The sequence below is a fragment of the Humulus lupulus genome, chromosome 6, assembly GCF_963169125.1.
Source record: "Humulus lupulus chromosome 6, drHumLupu1.1, whole genome shotgun sequence".
NCBI lineage: Eukaryota > Viridiplantae > Streptophyta > Magnoliopsida > Rosales > Cannabaceae > Humulus > Humulus lupulus.
Genome location: NC_084798.1, coordinates 123297676 through 123325253, shown reverse-complemented (window position 1 = coordinate 123325253; position 27578 = coordinate 123297676). Strand labels below are relative to the sequence as shown.

At 48.6% G+C, this 27578-nt stretch overlaps 2 protein-coding genes and 1 pseudogene across 3 annotated transcripts; 2 read left to right on the top strand and 1 right to left on the bottom strand.

Moving 5' to 3' along the window:
- Positions 1–108: 108 nt before the first annotated feature.
- LOC133782502 (protein NDR1-like) lies at positions 109–1057 on the bottom strand. Its single transcript, XM_062221821.1, has one exon. It carries the CDS (start codon positions 867–869, stop codon positions 225–227), a length of 645 nt encoding a protein of 214 aa, XP_062077805.1. The 5' UTR covers positions 870–1057; the 3' UTR covers positions 109–224.
- Positions 957–2622, top strand: LOC133785432 (uncharacterized protein At5g49945-like; annotated as a pseudogene).
- LOC133782499 (uncharacterized) lies at positions 2036–26665 on the top strand. Of its 2 annotated transcripts, none has more exons than XM_062221818.1 (2): positions 2036–2195; positions 3450–26665. In XM_062221818.1, the coding sequence occupies exon 2, from the start codon at positions 10419–10421 to the stop codon at positions 11817–11819; it is 1401 nt and encodes a 466-aa protein (XP_062077802.1). In that variant the 5' UTR covers positions 2036–2195; positions 3450–10418; the 3' UTR covers positions 11820–26665. Both variants share the same exon structure in this region, with proteins under 2 accessions (XP_062077802.1, XP_062077803.1).
- The last annotated feature ends 913 nt before the right edge of the window (positions 26666–27578 follow it).

The window sequence follows — 27578 nt, the reverse complement described above, 5'->3', positions numbered from 1 at the left end:
AATCCTCATTTCTAAAATTGGTTCGGTTATTTATAATTATAACTAAAGAAATGCAATAAGAACAACTATGGACTACTTCAAGCTAACTGTAACAATGGACCACAGAAATCAGCACAAGTCATTCACCAAATTTTCCATTCCAAAGATTTTTCCTTTATAAATTGACAAAATCTCTCCATTGCAATTAAAAAATCTTAAACAAAAGAAGAAAAGTGAAAACCTCACTAAATACTAAGCATTATACAGATGAACAAATTGACTAAAATCCCAACCTGCAAAGAGCACCACCCATTTTTTGTTGCTTTGTTGGAGAGCTTAATATTCTTCTTACCGACTTTCGCACCCAAGTCAGTGACTAGCACATTTGCCCCTACAGTCAACTGGTGCCTCTTGGTGTTCCACGCCATGATCTTAAACCTCACAGTCGTGGCCAAATCCAACCTGAAGGTCACATTCTTATTGATCAAAATAGCACTCCGAACCTCAGTCCAGTTAAGTTTCTCAGTAGTGAAATTAACTGGTTTGGTGGCCTTTTTCTTGTGACCCTGATAAAAAGCAGGGATCGTACTGTTGTCTATGAGAGATCTAGTTTTAGGGTCACTGATGTTGGGAACGTAAGACAGGTTGAGAGAAACAGCGTCGTAGTAAATACCCTTGTCTTTGTTCCCATTGTCGAGCCTCAAGTCCATGTAAACGGTGGTGTTTTTGGTGTTGTTCAAGGTCATGTTCAGTGCTGGTATGTAGATATATTTGATTGAGCAAGAGGGTCTTGATGTGCGTAGACTTAGCCACATGAACAGAGCCGTAAGACCCATGGTAAAGATGAAGCTGAAGCAGCACCGGCAGCAGCTTCCGCGGCCGGAATCCATGTTTTCCACTGAAGGGTAATGGTTTCTTTTTTGGCTTTTCAAGTGGGATGTGCTCAAAATCTCAAAGTTCAAATCAAAAACTGGTGAATGAGCATAGAAAAAGACGAAAAATCTCTGCTTTTTTATTATTTTTCGGTAAGCAAAGACTTGATAATTGTTTGGGTCAATGTCCTATCTATCTTTTTATAAAGCTATTCTTTTTTTCTTCTTTTATTCTAATATAGTATTGGTTTTATTTATTAGTTATGTGTCTTTATTATATAGTGTGTCCGTGTTATTATTAAGGAATAGTTTCGACCCAATGAGAATTTGAGATGGTGATTAAAAAAATGACTAAATGAGAGCCAAACCGTGTGTGGGTGCAGTGACGTTTCCACGAAAGTTTTTACTAGATTCCGTCCGAGAAAATTCTCAAAATTTACAATTTTGACTTTTTATTTTTCAACACGGCATGTGACAATTATATACTTTCCTAAGTTGCATTTTGCTTCTTTTTTTTTAATTTAAAAAATTTATTAATTATTTTTATTATATTATTATGATTGCTAAATAAATTTTAAAAAATTATATATAGAAGAATTATATATTTTTATTAAAAAAAAATTAAATCAAAATATTTTGTATATTTTTTTAAAATAAAATAATATTATAAAATATAAAATATTCATAATATTATTTATAGTGGGGTGATTTAAGAAAAAATTTATATATTCTTCCTAAAAAAAGAGTTATTTTCTATTACACAATAATATTATTTGTACAGTAGTGTATATTCTTAGAAGCCTTCTTAGAATTTGAGGGTCTGCCCATCGAACAACTGTCGTCGGAGACCCCGAAGAGTACGGAGCAAGACACCGCTTCCGATCACACTTCAGATCCCAAAGCCTCACTGGAGACCAAGACTTTCGCTGGTACGAAGAATTACATGATCGAGATTGTGTGCGGAAGCTTCTTGGTTGTGTTCGTGCTTAATTATTTCACCGTGAACGTGAGAATGAGAACATCGCTCATTCCTGAAATTTGTTGTTAAGGTCTTGATTTTTTATAAGAATTTCAATCTTCTTGGGATCAATGAGGGTGAGGACGCGCCGTTGTTGCTCAAAGAGGGTCAAAATGTGTTCAAGTTCTACGCTAGTGGAAGGAGGTATTGCCAGGGGCTTTTGGCGACGATGGAGTTGAAGAGTAGGCATGATTTAATTGCAAGGATGTACATGGCGGTGCCCTGTAAGGACGATCACCTTCGAGGTTTATATGAATGATGATGCCATGGATCATGTGGTTTTTGCTTTGGCAAAGAAGAAGGCGGCGAAAACGACGCATAAGGAGGTGAGGGATTTGAGAAACCCATGTTCAATTTATATACATACATATATATAGATTTATATTATATAAAATTTAATATTTAGCATGGTGTTTGAATCGTTCTCGGCAACCATGGATGGGATTCTTGTTTTAGCGATCGAACCTAATTTCTAAAATCTATTATGATATTGGAGCAGTTACATACGATTTATTTGGTAATCAGATTTTGGTTATTGGCTATTTGCCTATATCTTTCCCATACCAGTTTTGCACAATCTCTTCAACATGACTTATTCATTTAGATATATGTTTTTATATAATTTTTACCTAATTCTACTACTTAATCTATGATACATCTTTTGTGTATCACTTGTCTTCTTGGTCTCATATGTATAACTGATTTAACTATTTGTAATTTCTGAATTGTTATTATTTCCAGCAACTTTGTTAATATTTTGCTATTCTCACAATATATATTAATTCTTTGTTTTAAGTCTATGTTTTATATTATCCACAATCTCATCAATTTGATTTAGGTAAGTGTGTATTTATACTAAATGGTTAGTCGAATCAAGTTATTTTATTTAGAAAGTGTCTACATTTTTCTGGTGATGTGGGGTTCGTTTGAATTGAAGAGGAAATGATTCATCACATTGAAGTCATAATCGAGGTTCTTCCATTATTTATTTCTATATGATTTATATTAAACTTTTGGTCTTTTTGTAGTATATTGATATGTTCGAACTATTTGTAGAAATAATAACATTTATTTTTGGTATATTTAGTTCTCTCGGTATTTCTTTTAGTCTTAATGCTTTTCCGGCAATGGTTTATTTTGAGGTATTTTACTTTGTAGTTATTGATGGGTTTTATGCCCTAATTAAAACTCAATTTATTTGTAATTTTATTTTATTATCAATAAAAGAATATAAATTATTTTTGACTTGATCAATCACTTTGCTCACATGTTTTATTTTCATGATTATTTGTTTAATATAAACTTCTATTAAATCCTGAGCATATAGCTAATTATACTTATAGGGACGTAATCACAGTAGAATATAAATATGATTATATGATAAAAAATAAGTTAGTCCTAAGATTAGTCCGTACACAAGATTTACATTGACTTGCCAGTCTACGATATGATCTACTTACACATTATAGTGTTATGTTCTTTCCAGAACATTAGCAAAGTAGATAAGATCAGATATATTTGTTTTACGAATTGCACCAATATTAACAGTTGTTATCCCCGTTTTCTCCCTCCATTCGCAGCTCCGCACATTGAGTCCATGGGCCACCCTGAATGGACTTAAGACCCAAATCAAGCCCAATAGACGAGGAAGGAGTGAGTCCCGCCGACCCAAATATCAGTAAAACCCAAACGTTATCCCGGAATGAAAGTCGGGACCATGAAGTTGTCATGATTCATCTTCGCGGACCCCTTGTGTCGTGTTGTCCAAGGTGCAATAAGGATATTATTTCCTCCAAATCTAAAAATGGGCGGAGACGGTAGCAGATGAACCCGGGCTCTGGTAAACAAACTATGGCCTTGGTAAATGAAGAGGGATGTTAGTAAACAAACCCGAACCGGGCGACCAGGTTGGGCGTGATAAGTTGTCCCCAGTGCTGACATTGCCGCGAGATACACAAAGTTTTGTCCCCATAACTAACCTCCAGAAGAGGTTACATACGGAATGTACGCCGTTATTTCAGAACTATACTACCACCACTTTGACAGATCCTGTCCCCCGGATCTCCTTAGAAGCCCACGCAAATCAGACTGAAGCTGCATACTATTGTCAGTCTTATAGCGTGGTTACACTCAGGGCAGCCCAATGGGCCCTGATAAGTGCATTTTATTTTATTAAAATCCTTTGTATTAAGCCTCCATCAGTGAGAAAATAGAGTTTATACCCTTATTGGGCCCGGATTAGTCCAGCCCAAATCCCGAGCACTCAACTGCCTATAAATATGAACAGCTGTGCAATGTGGAAATGATCTGATTTTTCTCTTGTAAGCATACACTTTGCTCAAATTCAGAGAAAAATTCCATTACTAAAGCTCTTTAAGTTCTAATACAATTGACTCGTGGACTAAGGCTCTTTAACGCCTCAACCACGTAAAATCCCTTGTGTGATTATCTCTAATCCTTTCTTCTTAAGCTCTCTTATCTTTTATATTTCTAGTTTTCGAAAAGCTCGGTAAACATTTTGGTGCTTTCATTGAGAGCCGAAGAAAGTTTTTTTTTTAAAAAAAAAAAGGAAGATATCAAATATCTGCAACTATGGTGAACACGAGACATACTACATTCGATCATGCTCACCAAGAACAAGGCAATGGAGAGTCACTGCCCAATCAATCTCTCCCTCAAAATCAACCTGAGGATACATCTTATCAAATGCCCCAGCCTGACGCCCAGAACTATGAAGACGTGACAGATTACGAGGAAGGTTACAATGAGGAAGATGAGGAAAATGAAGGGGGATACCATGATCACGAAGTTGAGGATTTGGCGATCCCTGAAGAAGAAGTAGACCCCGATCAAGAGGACCCAAAGGTGGTTAAACTGAGACAACAAGTCCTGGATCAAGAGACCAGAATATCTTAACAGAAAGAAGCCACCCGCCAGATGCAAGAATCCCTCCTGGCCCTGCAGGCTTTCATTGCTGCCCAAGAATTGGCGGCCAATCCTCTAGTTGTACCTCCTCTGTAACGCTCTACTACCTTAGAGTCTTTACTAAGTGAGTTTAAAACGTGCAATCACTCGCTAATCAAGGTTTTTAAAGAAAAAGTGTAATTAAGCCATAATCAGAGTAAAAACTTTAGAAATAACTCTATACCATTGAAAATCATAAAAGTTTAACACTTGGGATCCCAAAATACTGTTTAGAAATGTTATCCCCATTTCCTGCGTGGGCCCGGAACGGCCGTCCAGGCCCATGGTCAGGGCATTCAAAATGTGGGTCCGGGCCAAGGCCTCTTGGTACGGGAATATCCAAGGGAGGGCACGGGGCCTAGTGCAATTCTGGGCCGTACGAGGGTCCGGTATGGTTATCCAGGACAGTCATGTGGGAGACCTGCAGACATCTCGGACCCCCCGCGGTATACGTGCCTTGTCTCGGAGCGTGGTACGGTCCGGGCCTGTGGTAAATGAAGAGGGACAAAGGTAAACGAACCCGGATCATGTCATCCCTCGTTAATGGGAAAAGCGTCCAGGACCCTGAAGCCGCCCCACTCCGCGTGGATGTTGTCCCTACTTTTCACCTGCGAAGAAGGCCACATCGGGATTGCACGCCGTTGTTTCAGATCTGCACTGCCAAGTACTCTGACTGGTCTTGTCCCTGAATCTGCCTCGTAACTCGAAGTGTCCAGACCAAAAGCACCGTTTTGTCGAGCGAAATATAGTTCTTGGGCCAACTTATTGGGCCTTAATTGGTCTGGAATTTATGTATGTTTTATCTTTTATATTGGGCTTCCACCAGAGAGGCCAAGAATATCCATATCTCTGATGGGCCCGGGTCATACCCGGCCCAGACCCAGTGTTCTCATGAGCCTATAAATACGGGCAATAGAACACTGGGGAGGGGACCTCTCTTCGACTGATATACAGTTACTCTGTAAAAACATAGAGAGAAGCTCCATTGTAAAAGACTTTCCAAGCTCTAATACAACTAACTCGTGGACTAAGGCTTATTAACGCCCCAACCACGTAAAAATCATTTGTTAATCCTATAAATTCAATATCATTAGTCTTAGCTGATATTCATTAGTATAATTTCCAAAAATCTCGGTAAACAGTTTGGTGCTTTCATTGAGAGCTGAAGAAAGCCAGTGCTAAAGTCAAGCCTTTACTACAATGGTGAACACATGGCACACCACTTTCGACCCTAACAATCCCGAACAGGGCAACGGAGACCCGCGACCTTCACAACATCCCCCTCAGGATCCGCCCGAGAACGCACCTCCTCAAACATCTCACCATGAGGAGTCACAAGACTACGAAGGTGGGACAGAGAACGAAGAAGAGAATGAGGAGTATTACGAAGAGGAAGATGAGTACCACGGCGAAGCTGCAGATCCCGAGATCCCTGAAGAAGAGCCCAACCAACAGGATATGGAGGTGACCAGACTGAGGCAGCAAGTCCTGGACTAGGAGGCCAGGATTGCTGAGCAAGCGGAGGCGCATCGGCGGATGCAAGAGTCCCTTCAGGCCCTACAGGCATTCATAGCCGCGCAGGGTCCGGCAGCCAATCACGCAACTGGCCCACTTCCAGGGGTGCAGCAGCCCACTCCACAAGCGCGAGCCGGGGTCCCCGAAGGAGTAAGCCCGGCCCCTCCCCCGGAACCGTTTCCTGAGCCAACTCTAGGAAACTCGGACAGGGAGAAAACGAATGTCGGAGGAAAGACCCGAGAAAAGACCACCCCCGTCGCAAAGGCTGGGGCCCGTTCCTGGCTGCTCCCTAGGAAAGAAAAGGTGCGCCCCATCCCAGGACGAGGCCACCCGATCGATCCGCAGGGGACACGGCCGCGAAACGCGCAGCCCCGGCATGCCCCAGGGCGAGACGGGCGGGAAAGATCATTGCACCCGAGTGCCTCGGTTAACAAGAACCGTCGAGAACGGCCTCGCAACGAGGAACATCATGCCCTCAGTTCAGGGGACGATACGTCCCGGATAGACTTACGCGACGGACTGAACGCTCTGAAAGAGCGGGCTCGCAAGGAAAAGATCCTCCCTCGAGGTGGCGACCTCAGAAACAACATCAACGACAGGAGGAATGAAAGAATCCCCCTGGAGGATGGCACGGCCAGGCAGCTCATGGAGCAGCTGGCCGCTCTGAAAAAGGTCACGGATCGTTTGGTCCGCAAGCAAGAAGGCGCAGACACTGACTCCGATGAAGAGGATAAAGAGCCCTGCGCGAGGCACATCCTGGACGTCATGCTCCCCAAGGGGTTCAAGATGTCAAGCCTCACCGCCTATACTGGAAACACCGACCCCAGGGACCATCTATCCCGGTACAACCGGCTCATGACAGTGGCCCACCTCAGTGACGACGGCAAGTGCCTCTGCTTCTCGATCACCTTGGGCGGCCCCGCCGAAGAGTGGTGGAAAAGACTTAAGCCGGGATCCATCCAATCCTGGTCTGGGCTGCAGTCAGCGTTTCGCAAGCAGTTCGTGGTCGCCATGAGGATGGACATGTAGATCAGCGCCCTCACAAATATCAAACAACTCCCCACGGAGACACTGAGAGCCTACATCCAGCGCTTCGCTGAGGAAGCCTCCAAGACGAAAGTGGACGACGGACAGCGCCTGGTGGCGCTTTAGTCCGGAATCCGGGCCGGGTCCCCCCTTTGGGATGACATGCAGCATAGCAAGGCCGCTACCCTGGAAGAGTTCATCAGGAGGGCCCAAGGATTCATCAACTGGGAGGAAGCTCAGATCCAGGCTTTCGGATGGCCTCCGGCTCTGCAGCCCATCCCTCAGGAATTCCCGGGATATGGGGGGCAGTTCCCGGCGCAGTCTTATACCACGCCCCCCATTGCCCCGGGACCGCCCGTCGCGCTTGAGATCAGCTACACTCCTACGTTGTATGGCCCTGCCTCTTCAGGGTATGCCCTGGCCCAATCCACCCACTTCTCCGGGTATGGTGTCGCGTCGGCAAGACACAGAATCGCCCCCGTCGGGTCCCAGCAGTCGCAAGCAGGAGCAACTGAGGCGAGCGTGAACCCCTCCCAGGGGAAGCGATCTGGCAAAAGCCAGAACCGGCCCGAGTTGGTCAAAAAGGGAAAGAGGGGCTACGAACCCCAATATTTAGAATACACCAATCTGGTGGGCACCAGGGAGAACATCTACTTGGCCACAGAAAGGGCGGTTCACTACCAGAACCCTAGCCTCATGTTCAAACGGGGAAGGAACCCGAGGGACACCAGCAAAAGGTGCGCCTATCATAAGGACGTGGGCCACACCACCGAAGAATGTCGGCAGCTCAAGGATGAGATCGAAAATCTCATCAAGCTGGGGCACCTCCATTAGTGGGTTAGGATGCCCGTGGGAGTCCCGGGCCTGTCAGCAGGCCCCGGACAACCCACAGTCCTGGGAACGCCCCGGGCATACCCCCCTCAGGGAGGGTACGCACAGGGACCCACGGCGCAGGCCCCTCAGGGGGCCCCTATCGCCCAGGTTCCCGGCCCCGGAGCGCCTTACCCCTCCGGGATGGCACCCCCTCGAGTTGACGGGCATGTGGCCACCATCTCGGGCGGGCCTCACCTGGGAGGACCGTCCAGGAATGACCAAAAGCGCTACTTAAGCGAGCTAGACCACGATCAGGAGGTGTACGCCCTCGTCCAGGCCCCGGCTCAGCGCCCTAAATTGATGAACCTCCCCATCACCTTCACGGAGGACACGCCCACAGTGTCCACTTTCTGCACCACGACCCGCTGGTCATAGATGCTCAAATCGCCAACAAGTTGGTATCCCGCGTGTTGGTGGACGATGGGAGCTCCGTCAACCTGTTGTTCAAGCCCGCTTTCACCGCCATTGGCTTGACTGAAGCGGATCTGGCATCGTGCCCGACCTAGATTTACGGCTTCAACGGAGATGCACTTCTCCCCATGGGAAAGATCCAGCTGCCCGTTACGCTCGGGAGTGAATTGCAGCACTCGTTCAAGTTCTGCACCTTTGTAGTGGTGGACTGCCCCACCGCTTACAACGTCATCTTTGGCTGGCCCGCATTAGTCGAGTTCGGAGCCATCACCTCCACCCGTCATCTTTGCATGAAGTTCCCATCCGACAACGGAGGGGTAGGGACTGTCCGGGGAGACCAGAAGAGCGCCCGGAAGTGCTACCATGTGTTGGCCCGGCCCATATACATGATCCGGGAAGAACCCGTTGAGGACTTCGTCGAACCGATTCCCCTCCCACCTGCTGAGAGGATGGTCCAGGAAGAAGATGACCTGGACCCGCGGATAGGGGATGACAGCGTCCTGGAACCAATGGAAGAGATAGAAGAGGTGTGCATCAGCGACACCGATCCGACCCGGATCATCCAAGTTAGAAAAAGTCTGCCGGCAGACGTTCGGGCCGCCATCATCGCCCAATTTAAGGGAAACCAGGATATCCTGGCCTGGTCTCACTCAGACATGACTGGGATCGACCGCAACATCATCTGCCACGCGTTAAGTATTGACCCAAACGCGACCCCGATCTGCCAGAAACGCAGGCCTTTGGGGACAGAGGGCCGAGACCCTTAAGCTGGAGGTTGAGAAGCTGTCTTCTATCAACTTCACATGCGAGGCTGTGTACCCCGTGTGGCTGGCCAATCCCGTCTTGGTGTCGAAACCAAACGGGACATGGAGAATGTGCATCGACTTCACGGACCTCAACAAAGCCTACCCGAAAGACTGTTTCCCGCTACCCCGGATCGACCAAATGGTAGATGCTACGTCTGGGTACGAGATCTTGAGCTTCATGGATGCTTACTCCGGCTACAATCAAATCTCTATGCACGTGGCAGATCAGGACTACACCAGCTTCCAAACCGACAAGGGAATCTACTGCTACATAGTCATGCCCTTCGGACTGAAGAACACCGGAGCGACTTACCAAAGGCTCGTCAATCGAATCTTCCGGGCCCAGTTAGGGCGAAACATGGAGGTCTACATCGATGACATGCTGGTCAAGTCCAAGACGTCCGGGAACCATTCGAATGACCTGGCGGAGGCCTTCGCAGTCATTCGGAAGTACAGGATGAAGCTGAACCCCAAAAAGTGCACTTGTTTCGTGGCCTCCGGGAAGTTCCTGGGCTTCATAGTGAGTTTCCGAGGAATAGAAGCCAATCCAGATAAGATCAAGGCACTGATTGATATGGCCTCTCCCCGGAAGCACAAGGACGTCCAAAGCCTGACGAGGCGAATAGCCGCCTTGAGCCGCTTCGTTTCCAAAGCCACGGACAGTGCATCCCGTTCTTCAACGTCCTTCGAGGAAGCCAGCGTTTCGAATGGTCAGCCGAATGCGAAGAGGCCTTTCGTAAGCTGAAAGAGCACTTGGCCCAAGCCCCAATCCTGGCGAAACCGGTAGACGGGGAGCCTCTATATCTATACCTGGCCGTGACCGAGCACGCGATCAGTGCCGCGTTAGTACGGGAGGAAGAAAGGGCACAGCTCCCGGTATACTATGTAAGCAAGCGATTGCTCGACGCTGAGTCTCGGTATCCATTGATCGAAAAGCTGACATTCTGCCTGCTGATGGCATCCCGAAAGCTTCGACCTTATTTTCAGGCCCACGCCATAAAGGTTCTGACCAACCATCCCCTGCGGCAAGTATTACAGAAGCCCGAGTCATCGGGAAGACTCCTGAAGTGGGCCATGGAGCTCAGTCAGTTTGATATATCCTACGTCCCTAGGGTGTCTATCAAGGTGCAAGCTCTGGCCGATTTCATCGTTGAGTGTTCCGGGGTGTCTCAGGAAGGAAGTATTCCCGGGACCCCCGCGGCACCCGTATGGAAAGTCTTCGTGGACGGCACCTCGAATGAAAACGGGGCCGGGGCCGGGATCATCTTGGTATCGCCACAGGGGCACCAGTTACAAAATGCTCTCCATTTCCAATTCAAGGCGTCGAATAACGAGGCGGAGCATGAAGCTGTGTTAGCCGGGCTGCGTTTGGCCCGGGAGGTAGGGGCAACGAACCTAGAAATCTACAGCGATTCTCAGCTAGTTGTCAGACAAATCTCGGGGGAATATCAAACTAAAGGAGAGAGAATGGTGGCCTATGTGACCCAGACGAGAGAAATGCTACAGGCATTCACAAAGCACTCCATCCGCCAGATCCCCCGAGAGCAAAATGTTTTCGCGGATACACTAGCGAAACTGGCCACTAACACCGAGGCGGAGCTGGCCGGGCTGGTCCCCATCAACCATCTCCCCGTCCTAAGCATCAGGGCCCCCGCAGTCCACATCGTTGATCACTCCACATCTTGGATGGGACCGCTTATCTGCTACCTAACAGCCGGGAAGGTTCCAGCCAACCGGGCTGCAGCCAGGAAACTCCAGTATCAAGTCCACCGATATGTCATGATGGATGGAAAGCTCTATCGTCGGGGTTTGTCCATGCCTTACCTCAGGTGTGTGTCCGGGATTGAATTGAGTGCTATCATGCATGAAGTGCACGAAGGTTTTTGCGGAGATCACACTGCCAGGCCCAGACTATCCAAGAAGATCTTGCGCCAAGGATACTTCTGGCCAACCATGAAGAAAGACTGTATTGACTACGTCCGCAAGTGCGAACAGTGCCAGAGGTACGCGAAGGTCCTGCGGGCCCCCCCGACAGAAATAACCTTGATTACTAGCCCTTGGCCCTTCGCAGTGTGGGGGATCGATCTCGTCGGATCCCTCCCAACCGGGAAGGGAGGGGTAAAGTATGCCATCGTGGTCGTGGACTATTGCACGAAGTGGGTTGAGGCAGAGCCCATGAACACAATCACTTCCAAAAGGGCCTTAGATTTTGTCATCAATAACATAATGTGTTGGTACGATCTCCCCTACAAAATTGTGTCCGACAACGGGAAGCAGTTCGACAGTGCCCACTTCACGGATTTTTGCGAAAGGCACGGTATCGTCAAGAGCTTCTCCGTGGTCGCCAGGCTCTAGGCAAATGGGCAGGCAGAGGCCGTGAACAAAATCCTAAAGGGGACGCTGAAGAAAAACTCCAGGCCTGCAAGAGCAAATGGCCCGAGGAACTGCCCCGCGTACTATAGGCTTACCGGACGACCGAGAGGACATCAACCAGCCACACCCCCTACTCCATGGTCTATGGATGCGAAGCCGTCATCTTGATCGAAACGATCGTCCCGTCCCACCGACGAGACACGTACGACCCCGCCCAGAACCATGCCTTACTCCAAGAATCACTAGATCTCATCGAAGAGATCCGGGAGGAATCGCAGGTGTAGCTAAAGATGTACCAAGGCAAGATTGCACGACACTTCAACTCCAAAGTCAAAAGCCGAAAGTTTGGAACCGGCGACTTGGTCTTGCAAAGAGTCTTCCCTGCTACTCAAGATCCGGGAGTGGGGGTTCTGGGCCCAAATTGGGAGGGGCTGTACGAGGTCCAACACGAGGTGTGCCCCGGGACATACCGCTTAAAGTGGCTCGATGGCTCGGAAGTCCCGCGAGCCTGGAACGCGGAGCATCTCCGTAAATACTATCAGTAGTCGGGAGAGCGCGTTCCAATTTAGTATTTTCATTGTAAACCGTGTACGCCTTAGGGCGACCCCCTTTAAATAATAAAAATGGAGTGTACAAAACGTCATAAAGAAATGTTGTAAAACAATGATAATCTTTCTCAAGTGACCCCAGACCCGTCTCCGCTCACTTGCGGGGGGTGTCCCAGGTATAAGCAAATACCAGACGGGGCGCAAGCTCAGGCTAGTCCCGACTCGGACCAACGAGGTTCGGGTGACGCAAACCCCAAGGCTGGTCCCACCCTGGACGAACAATGTCCGGGGGTAAAAAGTTAAGAGGACCAGGTCCAAGGCTGGTCCCACCCCGGACGAACAATGTCCGGGGGTAAAAAGTTAAGAGGACCGGGCCCAAGGCCGGTCCCACCCCGGACGATCAAGGTCCGGGGGTATAAAAGTTCAGAGGACCGAGCCCAAGGCTGGTCTCACCCCGGACGAACAATGTCCGGGGGTAAAAAGTTAAGAGGACCGAGCCCAAGGCCAGTCCCACCCCAGACGAACAATGTTCGGGGGTAAAAAGTTAAGAGGACCGGGCCCAAGGCCGGTCCCACCCCGGACGAACAATGTCCGGGGGTAAAAAGTTAAGAGGACCGGGCCCAAGGCCGATCCCACCCCGGACGAACAAGGTCCGGGGGTATAAAAAGTTCAGAGGACCGAGCCCAAGGCCGGTCCCACCCCGGACGAACAATGTCTGGGGGTAAAAAGTTAAGAGGACCGAGCCCGAGGTCGGTCCCACCCCGGATGATCAAGGTCTGGGGGTATAAAGTTAAAAGGAACTGAGCCCAAGGCTCATGTCGCTCCGGATGAGTGGTGTCCGGGAGAAAGGAGCGTCCGGTATGCCCCAGGGCAAAGCCATGGCGTGTAATTGATAAAGGGAGAGCAAGGTTCCAGGTTAAACTAAGGCCCAGTGGCCCTGGCCTTGGAGCCAGGATTAAAAAATGGCAAGTTAAGTCGTTCGGTCTAGTCCAGGCCATTGGAACCGGGACCAAACCCTCACAATCAATTAGTCACGGCGGCAAAATGAAATTTCTACTCGAGATAACGAAAAGAAACCTATATAAAAACCGGAGAAAACTGCAGTGTTTTGAACTTAGTTACAAGTCAAAATTACAAAAAAAAATATATATATATAAGGCCGTGATTCAGGCCTAGACTTCATCCGCCCGGAGCTCCGCGTCCTTCTTCTCCTTGGCCTCGAACTCGGCCCGCTTTGACTCCGGATCAGGGAAGACAAGGAGGTTCATATTCTTGTCCTTGCACCAGGCCATGTAAATGGCCTCATCGAAGGTGACCTCCAGCATGCCCTCGGCCTCCTCTTTTTTGCGGCGGGATATTTCGAGCGCCGCCTTCTCCTCAAGGAGAGAGTCGCCCAGTTCGCAGACCTAGACCTTCAAGGTCTGGATCTCCTCCTTATCCAGGTCGGACTGAGCCGCGGCCGCCTCCAAAAGGGTTGCCCACTCATTGGCCTCCTTTGACTTCCGGGACAACGCCTCTTCCAGTCCAGCCTTAGCGCGGTCGAACTCCTCGCGCTCCGTCTGGGCGCGGGCAATCTCCCAGCCAAGGGCCTCCTTGGCGGCCTCCCTCTGATTCATGGCCGCCTCTAGCTCCAACTTGGCCGTCTCCATCTTCATGGCCAGCTCGACCACCAGATCGGCACTCTGATGGGACAACAGATCAACCTTGAGCAAAGAAAAGTTAGGAAAAATCCTCATCAACAAGTAAGAGGGGGAAAATAAGAGATAAGAAAAGTTACCGCAGTGGCCTGGTGGCGGAGCGCCTGGGAGATGAACAACACGTCCGGGTTGGCTATCATGGCATACCTCTTGAGCTGGAGGTTGGACATGGTGTTCCCCACCTGGTCTAGCAGGTTAGTCGCCAGGGGGGCCGTGTCCTGTCCGAGTTTAGGGCGGAAGCCCGTTTCGGCAGCTGGCCGATCCACGATCGGCTTAGGAGCGCTGAACGCGGTCGGACGCTCCGCGAATTCCACCTGACGGCCGATCGTCAGGGCCCTGTAAGTTTCATCCCTCCAGCCCCGACCATTTTCCCAGGTCCGGTTGATCAGCCGGGACTGCTCATCCCGCAAGGCGGACTCCCCCTCCTCGAGAAGAGTCGGGCATATGGGAAGAACGGGCAAGGCGGGGACCTCCTTCGTGGCCAGCCGACTCTCACCGTGTGACTCGTCAGCCGAGCCAACCCGCCTCGTCCGGGGCCTCTTCCGGGTGTTGGCCTCTTCGGCGCCAGCGTCCGGGCCCCTTTTCCCAGAGCTTCAGCTGACCGCTGCACCTGCCTCCAAGTCAATTACCGGGTGTTGGGCGGGGGCGGAGACTGCAGCATGCTCCACGGCTTGAATGGGGATCGCGGCCAAGGCTCCCCCACCGGGACGAAGCTCCGTTCCGGACGCTTCCTTGTTGAGGCTGGGCTCCGGGCCTGTCACCTCGCTGTTTTTCCTGGCCGACCCGGGACGAACCCTCATCTATGCCCCGGGCGCGACTCAACTCCTCTAAAGCAAATGAATGGACTCGATCCCCCATGTTTTCCGGGTTCAGGAAATTCCCATACTGGAGGAACCCGGATAAGAACATAAGGACCTCCGAGCCTACGGGGACGGGGGTTGAAGGTCTCATCTCCCCGGCGGCCCCGAACGCGGGGCCCGAGGGTACTAGCCTATCCCTAGCTAAGTCCCTGACTCGGGGAGCATAAGTTAAGATTAAAGGGGAGTTACCTCGCCCCGATACGCTAGCCCCGGGAGTCCCAGTGTTTGGTAGGGCGTCCTCAAAGAGCTCCTCCAGCTCCCCCGAGGTGGCCGCCTTTGTCGGGTCCTGGTCCTTCTTGCGCTGGGCTGCGTCGGCTCGCGCTGCTTTCTCCACTCTGGCAATGTGGTCCTAGGCCAACTGCTCCCGGATGGCGACGTTCTTCTTGCAAGCGATGCCTCGATGGTTCGGGATGACGATTATTTGGGTGGCCGTGAGCATCCCGACCAATCGAAGGTTGTCCGTGCTGACGTAGCCGCCCATGTCCAGTTCGTCCGCGCTCAGTTTGGAGTAAAACTTCCTCCTTTCCATAATGAAATCGGTGAGGGGAGTTTGAGCGAAAGGCCTTGCCACCCGGGAGTCATGATGAGAAACGACGAAAAAGAATGAAACGAAGTAAAAAGAAAGGGGGGCCAGGAAAGTACTTACCCACTCGCTGGAAGTCTAGCAACAATGTGGGGTTCTTCTCCACAAGGAACCCGGACATCATGAACCAGTAGTGACGAACATTCGGGGGGTGCTTCCAGAAGCTGGTGGGAGCGGGGTAGCTACTTCGCGGCTTCAGTCTACAAAAGCCATCCAGGGTTTTGTCCTTAACGTTGACCTGCGGCTCCATCTTGTAGAAGTACATGATCTCCGCGGGGGTCGGCTCCGCAATCTCCTTCGCCATACAAAACACCTGCCATCCAGCGAGTAGCCGGTACGCTTGAGGCAGGAGCTGAAACGGCGCGATCCCCACATACGTCATGAACCGCACAAAGTAATCGTGAAGCGGGAGCGTGGCTCCCGCGCTGATGTGGCCTGCACTCCAGGCCCCGAATCCCTCGACGGACGTGTGCGCCCGCTCCTCGATCCTAGCCATGCGATTGTGGAAGAGTCCGGGAGTGGACTTTATGCCCAGACTCTTCTCCGGTGGTACATCATCCGGTAGTTCCGGAACAGGTTGGGCGCCACGTCCATTTCCCACCTATTACCCTCGGGTGTCCGGGATCCAGAGATGACGATCGGGGCCGCGTTGACTTCTTCCTCGGAGTGGAGAGTAATGCCCGTGGCCATAGTTGGTGATTTGGGAACAAAGAAAGAAAGCCAAGCAGTCAGTACCCAAACCCAAGAAAGTCGGTTAAGGTACGAGGGGTCTCCTAAGGACTGCTTGGAGCCCCGTCGGATCGGGTCCGGGATTACCAAGGAATCACGGGATCCCGATCGGGAACGGAAAAAGAGCTACCAAGGCTCCACCATCTGTCCGGGAAGCATCCGGATACGGAGCAACCCGAACCAGGCAGCCTCCCTAACAACTCCTAAACGTAATCAAGGTCTAGCAGCCTAAACATGCGAATTAAACGAACAACATAAGTTCGTATATTCGTCAAGAGGGTCAAGAGGACTTACTGTGAGTTGTTGGCCGTAGAAGGTGGTGGTTGTCCGACGGTAAGAACGACAAAACTTCGTTCTTGAAATGGTGCAGCCGGTCCAGCAGTTCGTCGACAGGACAGGCATAGGATGCGTCTTCAGGTGGAAGGGCAGACGCTGGGGTTCTGGGGAATAGGCAACAACACAGAGTTAGCAGAAGATGATGTATACCGTCGACGATATCGGACATGCAACGCTTGGGCAAAGCTTATCGGTTCTTGAAATGGTTCGAGAGTGTAAAATTGTCAAATTGGCGTTCGTGGGGTATTTATAAAGGCCCTGAATCTTGCCCTCCGATCCAACGGACATGTGTCTCCCCATCGGATGGTCTAGACTCGTGCAGAGACATTTATGAGCCCTCTCAGGTCGGATCCTCGCCATCTCAGATCTAACGACCCAGGAGGGGCGGATGCTAAAGGTCGCCCCATCCTACGGTTCACCTGAACCCAAGAGTATTAATGATGGACCCCCGTGCGGATGGGATGCTTCGTGATCTGTGCTGACACACTAGCCTAGGCCTAGCGACCCTTGAGATGGCTAGGCGACCTTTCAAGATCCGTGCAGCAATCACCTGGTGACATGTGTGCCCTTGCCACGAAGTGGGACTAAGGTAAATGTACCCGGACACTGGTAAACGGTCTGGGCCCAGCATACGGCCAGCATCGCTGCCCTCTGTCACGGACCCACGATCCCAAGCAGGAATTGGGAAGGCAGTCGTGCAAGCGTCCAGGAACAATGCAAGCCTCCTCCTAGCGGGCCTAGGCGAAGGCTTGGGGGGTAAATGTTATCCCCATTTCCTGCGCGGGCCCGGAACGGCCGTCCAGGCCCATGGTCAGGGCATTCAAAATGTGGGCCCGGGCCAAGGCCTCTTGGTACGGGAATATCCAAGGGGGGGCACGGGGTCTAGTGCAATTCTGGGTCGTATGGGGGTCTGGTATGGTTATCTGGGACAGTCATCCGGGAGACCTGCAGACATCTCGGACCCCCGACGGTATACGTGCCTTGTCCCGGAGCCTGGTACGGTCCGGGCCTATGGTAAATGAAGAGCGACAAAGGTAAACGGACCCAGATCACGTCGTCCCCCGTTAGTGGGAAAAGCGTCTAGGACCTTGAAGCCGCCCCACTCCGCGTGAATGTTGTCCCTACTTTTCACCTGCGGAGAAGGCCACCTCGGGATTGCACGCCGTTGTTTCAGATCTGCACTACCAAGTACTCTGACTGGTCTTGTCCCCTGAATCTGCCTCGTAACTCGAAGTGTCCAGACCAAAAGCACCGTTTTGTCGGGCGAAATATAGTTCTTAGGCCAACTTATTGGGCCTTAATTGGTCTGGAATTTATGTATGTTTTATCTTTCATATTGGGCTTCCACCAGAGAGGCCAAGAATATCCATATCTCTGATGGGCCCGGGTCGTACCCGGCCCAGACCCAGTGTTCTCATGAGCCTATAAATACGGGCAATAGAACACTGGGGAGGGGACCTCTCTTCGACTGATATATAGTTACTCTGTATAAACATAGAGAGAAACTCCATTGTAAAAGATTTTCTAAGCTCTAATACAACTGACTCGTGGACTAAGGCTTATTAACGCCCCAACCACGTAAAAATCCTGTGTTAATCCTATAAATTTCATATCATTAGTCTTAGCTGATATTCATTAGTATAGTTTCCGAAAATCTCGGTAAACAAGAAATATTTACAACATATAAATACAACCAAGTCAGCAAAACGACAAAAACTAGGTTTTATTACATTCATCTCCCAAAATCCACTGGCTGTGGTAGCCAGACAGACCAAACATGTACACGTCGCCTCATGCTTGCTACACTCAAGGTTGGTTGACTTTCTCCTAGTCCTTACCTGCACCACAGAGCATCCGTGAGCCGAAGCCCAGCAAGAAAACCCACAAACAGATAACATATGCAAAAATCAACACATAGCATATAAACAAGCCATCAGTAGGCTAAACACATACGGCCAAGCCGACCCAGGTGCTTTACCAGGCCCTGGGTTTGCGGTCCACACCGTGAGGATATCCCAAGTATCATTTAGGGTCCCGCCCTGGCAGTTCGCACTCCACGTGCTCAATACTGCTCCCGGCCCGTTGCCGTACTCGGCCTTGCACTCAAAGTGCCCAACGTCGTTCCCGGTCCCTGCTGACCTCGGCCTACACCGTTCCCGGTTCTTGCCGATCATTCACATAATTGCACTCATAGCATAATAAACACATACTGAACACTAACAAATTCAATCAAAGGGCTACGCCCTGCAATTCAAACATATTGGGCTTAGCCCTGCATAGAAGCTCTATGGGAACAAGGGTTTTCTTACCTGAGTCCCGAGCTCTCCGAGCACCGCTATCCCGAGCACAATCCTCTAACTTGAGCCTCGCCGAAACCCTAGTCACAACACATTAACAATATCCATCCATCAAGTTCTAATCCATAAAATAGCTTTGAGCCATAACTCTAACCTCCGGGACCTTGAATTCTATCAATCCGGGTGATAAAATCCATCTCGAGCCTCCCATGGCAACGCGCGCACACGGGCCGCGGCCCTAGCCTCCAACCCGGAAATCTTCATCCTTTTCCTGCATTTTCTTCAAACCAATTCACCCAAAACCAAACTAGCAATCCTAGATAATTATCACAAAGGTTCTAGCCCAGTTTTAACATCAAAACCTATCAAGAACCAGCCCCCAAAACTCAGCCTAACAATCAAATCCCAATTCAAACTTAGCCCACATGCAACTTCAATATACAACCTTAAACCAACTGCAAAATTGGCTCATCAACGTATTAAGAAATTACCTTGATGAATTATACTTCTGTGCATATTCTCTAAATCCCAAGCTCAGCTTCAATCATTAGTTCTTGGCTAATGGCCACCCAAAGCTTAATTCCCTTGAGTTTGTCTTAGAGAGTGAAAGAGAGAAATATGAGAAACTATCTTCAGCTAGGAAGGAAAGGTGAATGTCGGTTTCTAAGTCTCCACTAGCTTCCTAAACTTTGTTTTATTTAACTTAGGCTTTAAGGTTACCTCAAGGCTCGGGGTACCAAAACGTCCCCGAGGGAAAAATGGTAAATTTTCCCCAATATTCCCTCCTAGACATTCTATCCTCAAATATATCTCCAAATATTTATTTCCATACCCTGATAACCCAATATAATAACTAATGCCCAAATTACCCCTCGACTCGCCCTGAGTTGGATTCTCAACCCCGTTGTGATTTTCTGGCTAACCGCTCCCCAGGACTGTCTCCGACCGTGCTACATAGATAAATCACATACATATCGCATTTATCACATTTATCACAGTTATACCCCTGCTATCCAAACGGGGCCCACATGCACATTTAACTCAACTAAACATGCATCTTTATCATATGTTCACATAAATTCACATATTAGCATATTAATTCATTTATTGCCCTCTAGGCTCGCTAATCAAGGCCCTAAGCCCTATTAACAAATTTGGGTCGTTACAACTATCCCCTCCTTACAGAAATTTCGTCCTCGAAATTACCTGAACAACTCGGGATACCGCTCCCTCATCTCTGACTCAAGTTCCCACGTCGCCTCCTCAACCTTGTTGTTCCTCCACAACACCTTCACCAAGGCGATGGTCTTGCTCCGCAAGACCTTATCTTTCCGGTCAAGAACCTGAACCGGCTTATTCTCATAGGACAAATCCTGATCAAGCTCCAGATTCTCATAACTTAGAACATGCGTCGAATCAGACACATACTTCCGGAGCATGGATACATGGAAAACATTATGAACCCCTGATAAAGTTGGAGGCATCGCTAGTCTGTAAGTTACCTCTCCAACCCGTTCCAGAACCACGAAGGGGCCAACAAACCTAGGGCTCAACTTGCCCCGAACACCGAACCGTTTCACTCCCCTCAAAGGTGAAACCCTAAGAAACACATGATCACCAACCTAAAATTCCACGCCCCTGCGTTTCAGGTCTGAATAGCTCTTCTGACGACTCTGGGAGGCGAGCATTCATGCTCTAATCTTCTCAATCGCCTGATTGGTCCTCTGAACCATCTCTGGACCCAGATACCTGCTCTCACCTGTCTCATCCCAATGAACAGGTGATCTACACTTCCTTCCATAAAGCATCTCGTATGGAGTCACTCCGATGGTCGCCTGATAACTGTTGTTATACGAGAACTCAATCAAAGGGAGATACTTACTCCACGATCCCCCAAAATCTAACACACAGGCTCGCAACATGTTCTCCAGTATCTGAATCGTCCTCTTAGACTGTCCGTCTGTCTGAGGATGATAAGCGGTACTAAATCGTAATTGCGTGCCCATAGCCTTCTGCAGACTCTCCCAAAACTTGGAAGTGAAGGTGGGGTCTCTGTCGGATACTATCGACCTCGGAGCCCCATGAAGTCGAACAATCTCCTTCGCATACAACTCAACATACTGCTCCACAGTATAAGTTATCCTAACAGGTAAAAAGTGGGCGGACTTGGTATACCTATCCACAATTACCCACATCGAGTCATGCTGTCCCATGGTCCTTGGCAAACCAACCACAAAGTCCATGGTGATATCTTCCCACTTCCATTCTGGGATCCCCAGAGGCTGCAGCAACCCCGCTGGCCTCTGATGCTCAGCCTTGACCTGCTGACACGTTAAGCACTTGGCCACATAATCCACCACATCCCTCTTCATGCCTGACCACCAATACAAAGCTCTCAAGTCCTGGTACATCTTCGTCGTACCCGGGTGCAAAAAATAGGGAGTGGTATGCGATTCATCTAAGATCTCTCGTCGAATATCAGAATCCATCAGAACGCAGATCCGACCCTTGTACTTTAGTAATCCCATCTCTGAAATAGAAAAGTCCTTAGTCGCCCCGACTAAGACATTCTCTCTGTGACCTCTCAACTCAGAATCTTTTCCCTGTGCCTCCTTGATTCTCTCAAGAAGTGTAGACTGAAGAGTGATGTTGGCCAACTGACCAACCACCAACTCTATACCTGCTCTGGTCATCTCCTCAGCTAACTTATCAGATATCTGCCTTGAACTAAACAACTGTCCTGGGCCCTTCCGACTCAATGCATCAGCCACCACATTAGCCTTCCCAGAATGGTATAGGATATCGCAATCATAATCCTTAACCAATTCTAGCCACCGCCTCTGACGCATATTCAGGTCCTTCTGAGTAAAGAAATACTTTAGGCTCTTATGGTCGGTGTATATCTCGCACTTCTCACCATAAAGATAATGCCTCCAAATCTTAAGTGCGAACACCATTGCTGCCAACTCCAGATCATGTGTGGGATACCTCTAGTCATATTCCTTCAACTGTCTCGATGCATAGGCTATCACCTTACCAGCTTGCATCAGCACGCACCCTAAACCCTGTCTGGATGCATCACAATAAACCACAAACTTTTCATTGTATGTCGGCAAACTTAGCACCGGTGTGGTGATCAATCGCCGCTTCAACTCCTTGAAACTGTTCTCACATTTTTCCGTCCAAACATACCTTGTCTTCTTCTTTGTCAGTTCTGTCAATGGCGTAGCTATTATGGAGAACCCTTCTACGAACCGCCGATAGTACCCCGCTAAGCCTAAGAAACTTCTCACTTCAAGAACATTGCTCGGTCTAGGCCAATCTCTGACTGCCTCAATCTTACTTGGGTTAACCAGACTCCCCTCCTTACTGACAATATGGCCCAGAAATGTAACTTGTGATAACCAGAACTCACACTTACTGAACTTAGCATATAACTTATGCTCTCTCAACCACTGTAGAACCAACCGCAGATGCTGCTCATGTTCTGTCTCTGACTGAGAATACACCAGGATGTCGTCGATGAACACAATTACAAACTTATCCAGATAATCCTTGAAAACCCTATTCATCATGTCCATGAAGGCTATTGGGGCATTGGTTAATCCAAAGGGCATAACCAGGAATTCATAGTGTCCATACCTCGTTCGGAAAGCGGTCTTTGGTATGTCCTCCTCTTTAATCTTTAACTGATGATAACCTGATCGGAGGTCTATCTTGGAAAACACTGTTATTCCCTGTAGCTGATTAAACAAATCGTCGATCCTAGGCAGTGGATACTTGTTCTTAATGGTTAACTTGTTTAGTTCCCTGTAATCGATACACATCCTAAGGGATCTATCATTCTTCTTAACGAACAATACTGGAGCACCCCATGGCGAGAAACTCGGTCCGATAAACCCCAAATCAAGTAACTCCTGCAACTGAATCTTCAACTCCTTTAACTCCGCTGGAGCCATTCTATAAGGTGTCCTAGATACTGGCTCCGCTCTTGGTACCAACTCTATAACAAAGTCAATCTCCCGCTGCGGCGGCAACCCTGGCAAATCTGCCAGAAACAAATCCGGAAACTCACACACCAATCTAGTTTCACCCGGTCCAACCGACACCACCCTAGCGGTATCCACAACGCTCGCTAGAAATCCCATGCAACCTTCCTGCATCAGGTCTCTAGCCCTTAATGCTGAAATCATTGGTACTCGCGATCCACTAACCGTCCCCACAAACACAAAGGGTACCTCCCCTTCCAGTTCAAAAGTCACCATTCTGCGCTTGCAGTCAATCGTTGTCCCATACTTCGATAACCAATCCATCCCTAGAATCATATCAAAGTCATCCATCCCTAACTCAATCAAATCAACAGACAGTTCCCTACCATCTACCTCTACTGGCAATGCTCTAATCCATTTCCTAGAGACTACCAGTTCTCCCGTTGGCAGCAAAGTCTGAAATCCCCTAGCATACACACCACTAGGTCTACAAAGTTGATCTATCACTCTAGTAGATACAAATGAATGAGTAACCCCTGAATCAAACAATGCAGTATACAGAGAACCAGCACTAGAGATCTGACCTGTCACTATCGAGGGGCTAGCCTCTGCCCCGGTCTGAGTCAAGGTAAATACCCTGGCAGGAGCAAGACTGTCACTCTGCTTCTTCTCCTCTTTCTTGACTCGAGGGCAATCCCTCTTCAGATGACTGGCACTCCCACAAACAAAATAGGCCATGATCCTGCACTCACCCTGGTGTCGTCGCCTGCACCACGGACACACTGGAAAGCTCCTCCAGTTGTCACTTCCACCCTGACGGCTAATGGAAGCACCCCGTGCCCTCCTATCTGAACTGGGAGGAACAAATGAATCTGGGGTCTTCCTCTTCTGCTCACTAAAACCAACACCCCGACTGGATCCCACAAAAGGAGACACTGTCCTCTTGGCATCGCACCTAACAACGCTTTCCTTCCAGATCTGATCTTCGGCCCTCTCAGCAGAAAGGGCATTGTCCACTACCTGGGCATAAGTAGTAGTCTCTGGCTCCAAAGTAATATTCACATCGCGGGCGATCATAACGTTCAACCCCCGCACAAACATGTCCCTTCTTACCGCATCAGTCGGCACTAAATCTGGCGCAAACTTCGCCAATCTGTCAAACTTTAAAGCATACTCTGTTACTGTTGATCAGTTCTGAGTCAGGTTGATAAACTCATCAACCTTCCCAGCTCGAACTGCCACACTGTAATACTTCTCATTAAATAAGTTTCTGAACTCTTCCTAGGTCATAACTGATACATCCCTTCTCTGAACCACCACGTCCCACCAGATGTGGGCATCCTCTGTAAACATTAGCTAGCACAAGCTACCCTTTCATTCCCCTTTCATACTCGACCTCCCATGGCCGTCCGCGCACATGGGCCGCGGCATGCCCCTCCTAGGGTCGCGGCCCTAGCCTCCAACCCAGAAATCTTCATCCTTTTCCTGCATTTTCTTCAAACCAATTCACCCAAAACCAAACTAGCAATCCTAGATAATTATCACAAAGGTTCTAGCCCAGTTTTAACATCAAAACCTATCAAGAACCAGCCCCCAAAACTCAGCCTAACAATCAAATCCCAATTCAAACTTAGCCCACATGCAACTTCAATATACAACCTTAAACCAGCTACAAAATTGGCTCATCAACGTATTAAGAACTTACCTTGATGAATTATACTTCTGTGCATATTCTCTAAATCCCAAGCTCAGCTTCAATCCTTAGTTCTTGGCTAATGGCCACCCAAAGCTTAATTCCCTTGAGTTTGTCTCAGAGAGTGAAAGAGAGAGAGATGAGAAACTATCTTCAGCTAGGAAGGAAAGGTGAATGTCAGTTTCTAAGTCTCCACTAGCTTCCTAAACTTTGTTTTATTTAACTTAGGCTTTAAGGTTACCTTAAGGCTCGGGGTACCAAAACGTCCCCGAGGGCAAAAAGGTAAATTTTCCCCAATATTCCCTCCTAGACATTCTATCCTCAAATATATCTCCAAATATTTATTTCCATACCTTGATAACCCAATATAATAACTAATGCCCAAATTACCCCTCGACTCGCCCTGAGTCGGATTCTCAACCTCGTTGTGACTTTCTGGCTAACCGCTCCCCAGGATTGTCTCGGGCCGTGCTACATAGATAAATCACATACATATCGCATTTATCACATTTATCACAGTTATACCCCTACTATCCAAATGGGGCCCACATGCACATTTAACTCAACTAAACATGCATCTTTATCATATGTTCACATAAATTCACATATTAGCATATTAATTCATTTATTGCCCTCCAGGCTCGCTAATCAAGGCCCTAAGCCCTATTAGCAAATTTGGGTCGTTACATCCTCCAGGAACACGGCCGCCAACTCCACTAGTTAGGACCGACACGCCCGAGAATACGAGGCCTATCCCCCCCTCCGGGAAAACATCCCGGAGTCGGCCCGTCTAACCCGGCTCAAGAAAAAGGGAAAGCCCAAGATGATGACCCTATGGGAAAAGCAAACCCCCAGAGGAAAACTCATCCCGTCCTAGGACGGGATCATCTGATCAATCCGCAAGGGATGCGCCCGTAGGGTAATAAGCCCGGGCTGTCCCTAGACAGACCAGATGGGAGCAACGTTTCCACCACAGTGTCTCCGTGAATAAGGATCACCGAGGGCGCCGACATGTTGACGATCTGGAAGCCATTAGATCAGAGGACGACACGTCCCGGATAGACTTGCGCGACGGTCTAAATGCCCGAAAGGAGCGGGCCTGCAAGGAGAATATTTTCCCCCCGAGGGGGAGATCTGAGGCATAACCTCAATGATAGGAGGAATGAAAGGGTTCCCTTGGACGACGGAATGGCTAGGCAGTTCATGGAACAGCTGGCCGCATTAAATAAAGTCACAGATCGTCTGGTCCGTAAACAAGAGGGAGAAGGTTCCGATTCTGAAGAGGAGGAAAATGAACCATGCGCCAAACACATCCTGGATGTGGTGCTCCCTAAAGGGTTCAAAATGCTGAATTTGCCCGCCTATACTGGTAACACAGACCCCAGGGACCATTTGTCCCGCTATAATCGGTTAATGACCGTAGCCCATGTCTGTGACAACTGCAAATGCCTCCGTTTTTCGACCACTCTAGATGGACCCACAGAAGAGTTGTGGAAAAGGCTCAAGCCAGAATCTATCCAATCCTGGTCCGAATTACAGTCGGCGTTCCGCAAGTAGTTTGTGGCCGCCATGAGGATGGACATCCACATCAGCACCCTTGCTAACATTAAACAACTCCTCACAGAGACTCTGAGGGCCTACATCCAGCGCTTCACGGAAGAGGCCTCAAAAACCAAGGTGGATGATGGGCAGCGCCTGGTGGCCCTACAGTCCGGGATCCGAGCCGCGTCCCCTCTCTGGGACGACATGTAGCGCAGTAAGGCTTTATCAACTGAGAGGAGGCCCGGATCCAGGCATTCGGATGGCAGCCGTCTCCCCAGCCGAGTGCCCAAACTTTTCTCGGGTACAGGATGCAGTACCCGGCCCCTCACTATTCAACACCCCCGGTGGCGCCAGGGTCGATGGGTACTCCCGGAATGACTTTCGCAGCCCCAACGATCTACGCACTACAAGAAAAAATGCTTTTAATAACACAAAAAATGTGTTATCAAAACATACCATAACACTTTTTGATGTGTTAAGACCGACTATGTTATCGTAGGTCAGGGTACTTTACATAACACTTTATCATTGTTATACAGATGTGTTATTATACTGTCAACGATAACCACTTTCTGTGTTATTTCAATAAATAGATAAGTGTTTAATTATATTATTTATAGTCAATTATATAACACATTTCAATACTTATAAATTTGTGTTATACTACACTTTAGTATAACACATTTTTTGTGTTATACTACACTTTAGTATAATACATTATTTGTGTTATACAATGAAGTTTGCATAACAAAATTCTTTACTTATAAAAAGTGTTATTGTAATAGATATTATAACACATTTTTTGTATTATTTTAATATTTAGATAAGTTTAAATTCTCATTATATATTCATTTATATAACACTAATTTATTCTATTATATTTTTATTTTTTATTTATATAATTAAAATTAACTTTCTAATATATACTAGCATCATCAAATGAACTTGATTTTCAAATAACAAAAAGTAAAAACATTTAACATTGTATTAACAATCTACAAATTAGCTTAAAATATTCAACACTGTCATCAACAACAAAATGTTCTTTAAGTATTCAAGTAGTCTTAAATATTCAACATTGTTGATGCTCATAATCTCATCAAGAGAAAATATAAGGCCGAAGCAGAGCCCCAAGGCCACCGTCTCGCAAGGCCACCATTCCGCGAGGCCATCAAATGGGCGAGGCCGTCCCTTCTCGCGAGGCCACCATTCTGCGAGGCCATCAAACAGGCGGGCCATCATATGGGCGAAGGCCGTCCCCTCGCCATCATTTCGCGAGGCCATCATATGGGCGAGGCCGTCCTTTCTCGCGAGGCCACCATTCCGCGAGGCCATCAAACCGGCGAGGCCATCATATGGGCGAAGGCCGTCCCCTCGCCATCATGCCGCGAGGCCATCCTATGGGCGAGGCCGTCCCATTCCGCGAGGCCACCGATCCGCGAGGCCCTTGGGCCACTCCCACCATGC

Excerpts from the sequence above, each read along its gene's own strand:
- LOC133782499 (XM_062221818.1), top strand. The coding sequence starts at position 10,419 with ATGGCATCCCGAAAGCTTCGACCTTATTTTCAGGCCCACGCCATAAAG.
- LOC133782502 (XM_062221821.1), bottom strand. The coding sequence starts at position 869 with ATGGATTCCGGCCGCGGAAGCTGCTGCCGGTGCTGCTTCAGCTTCATC.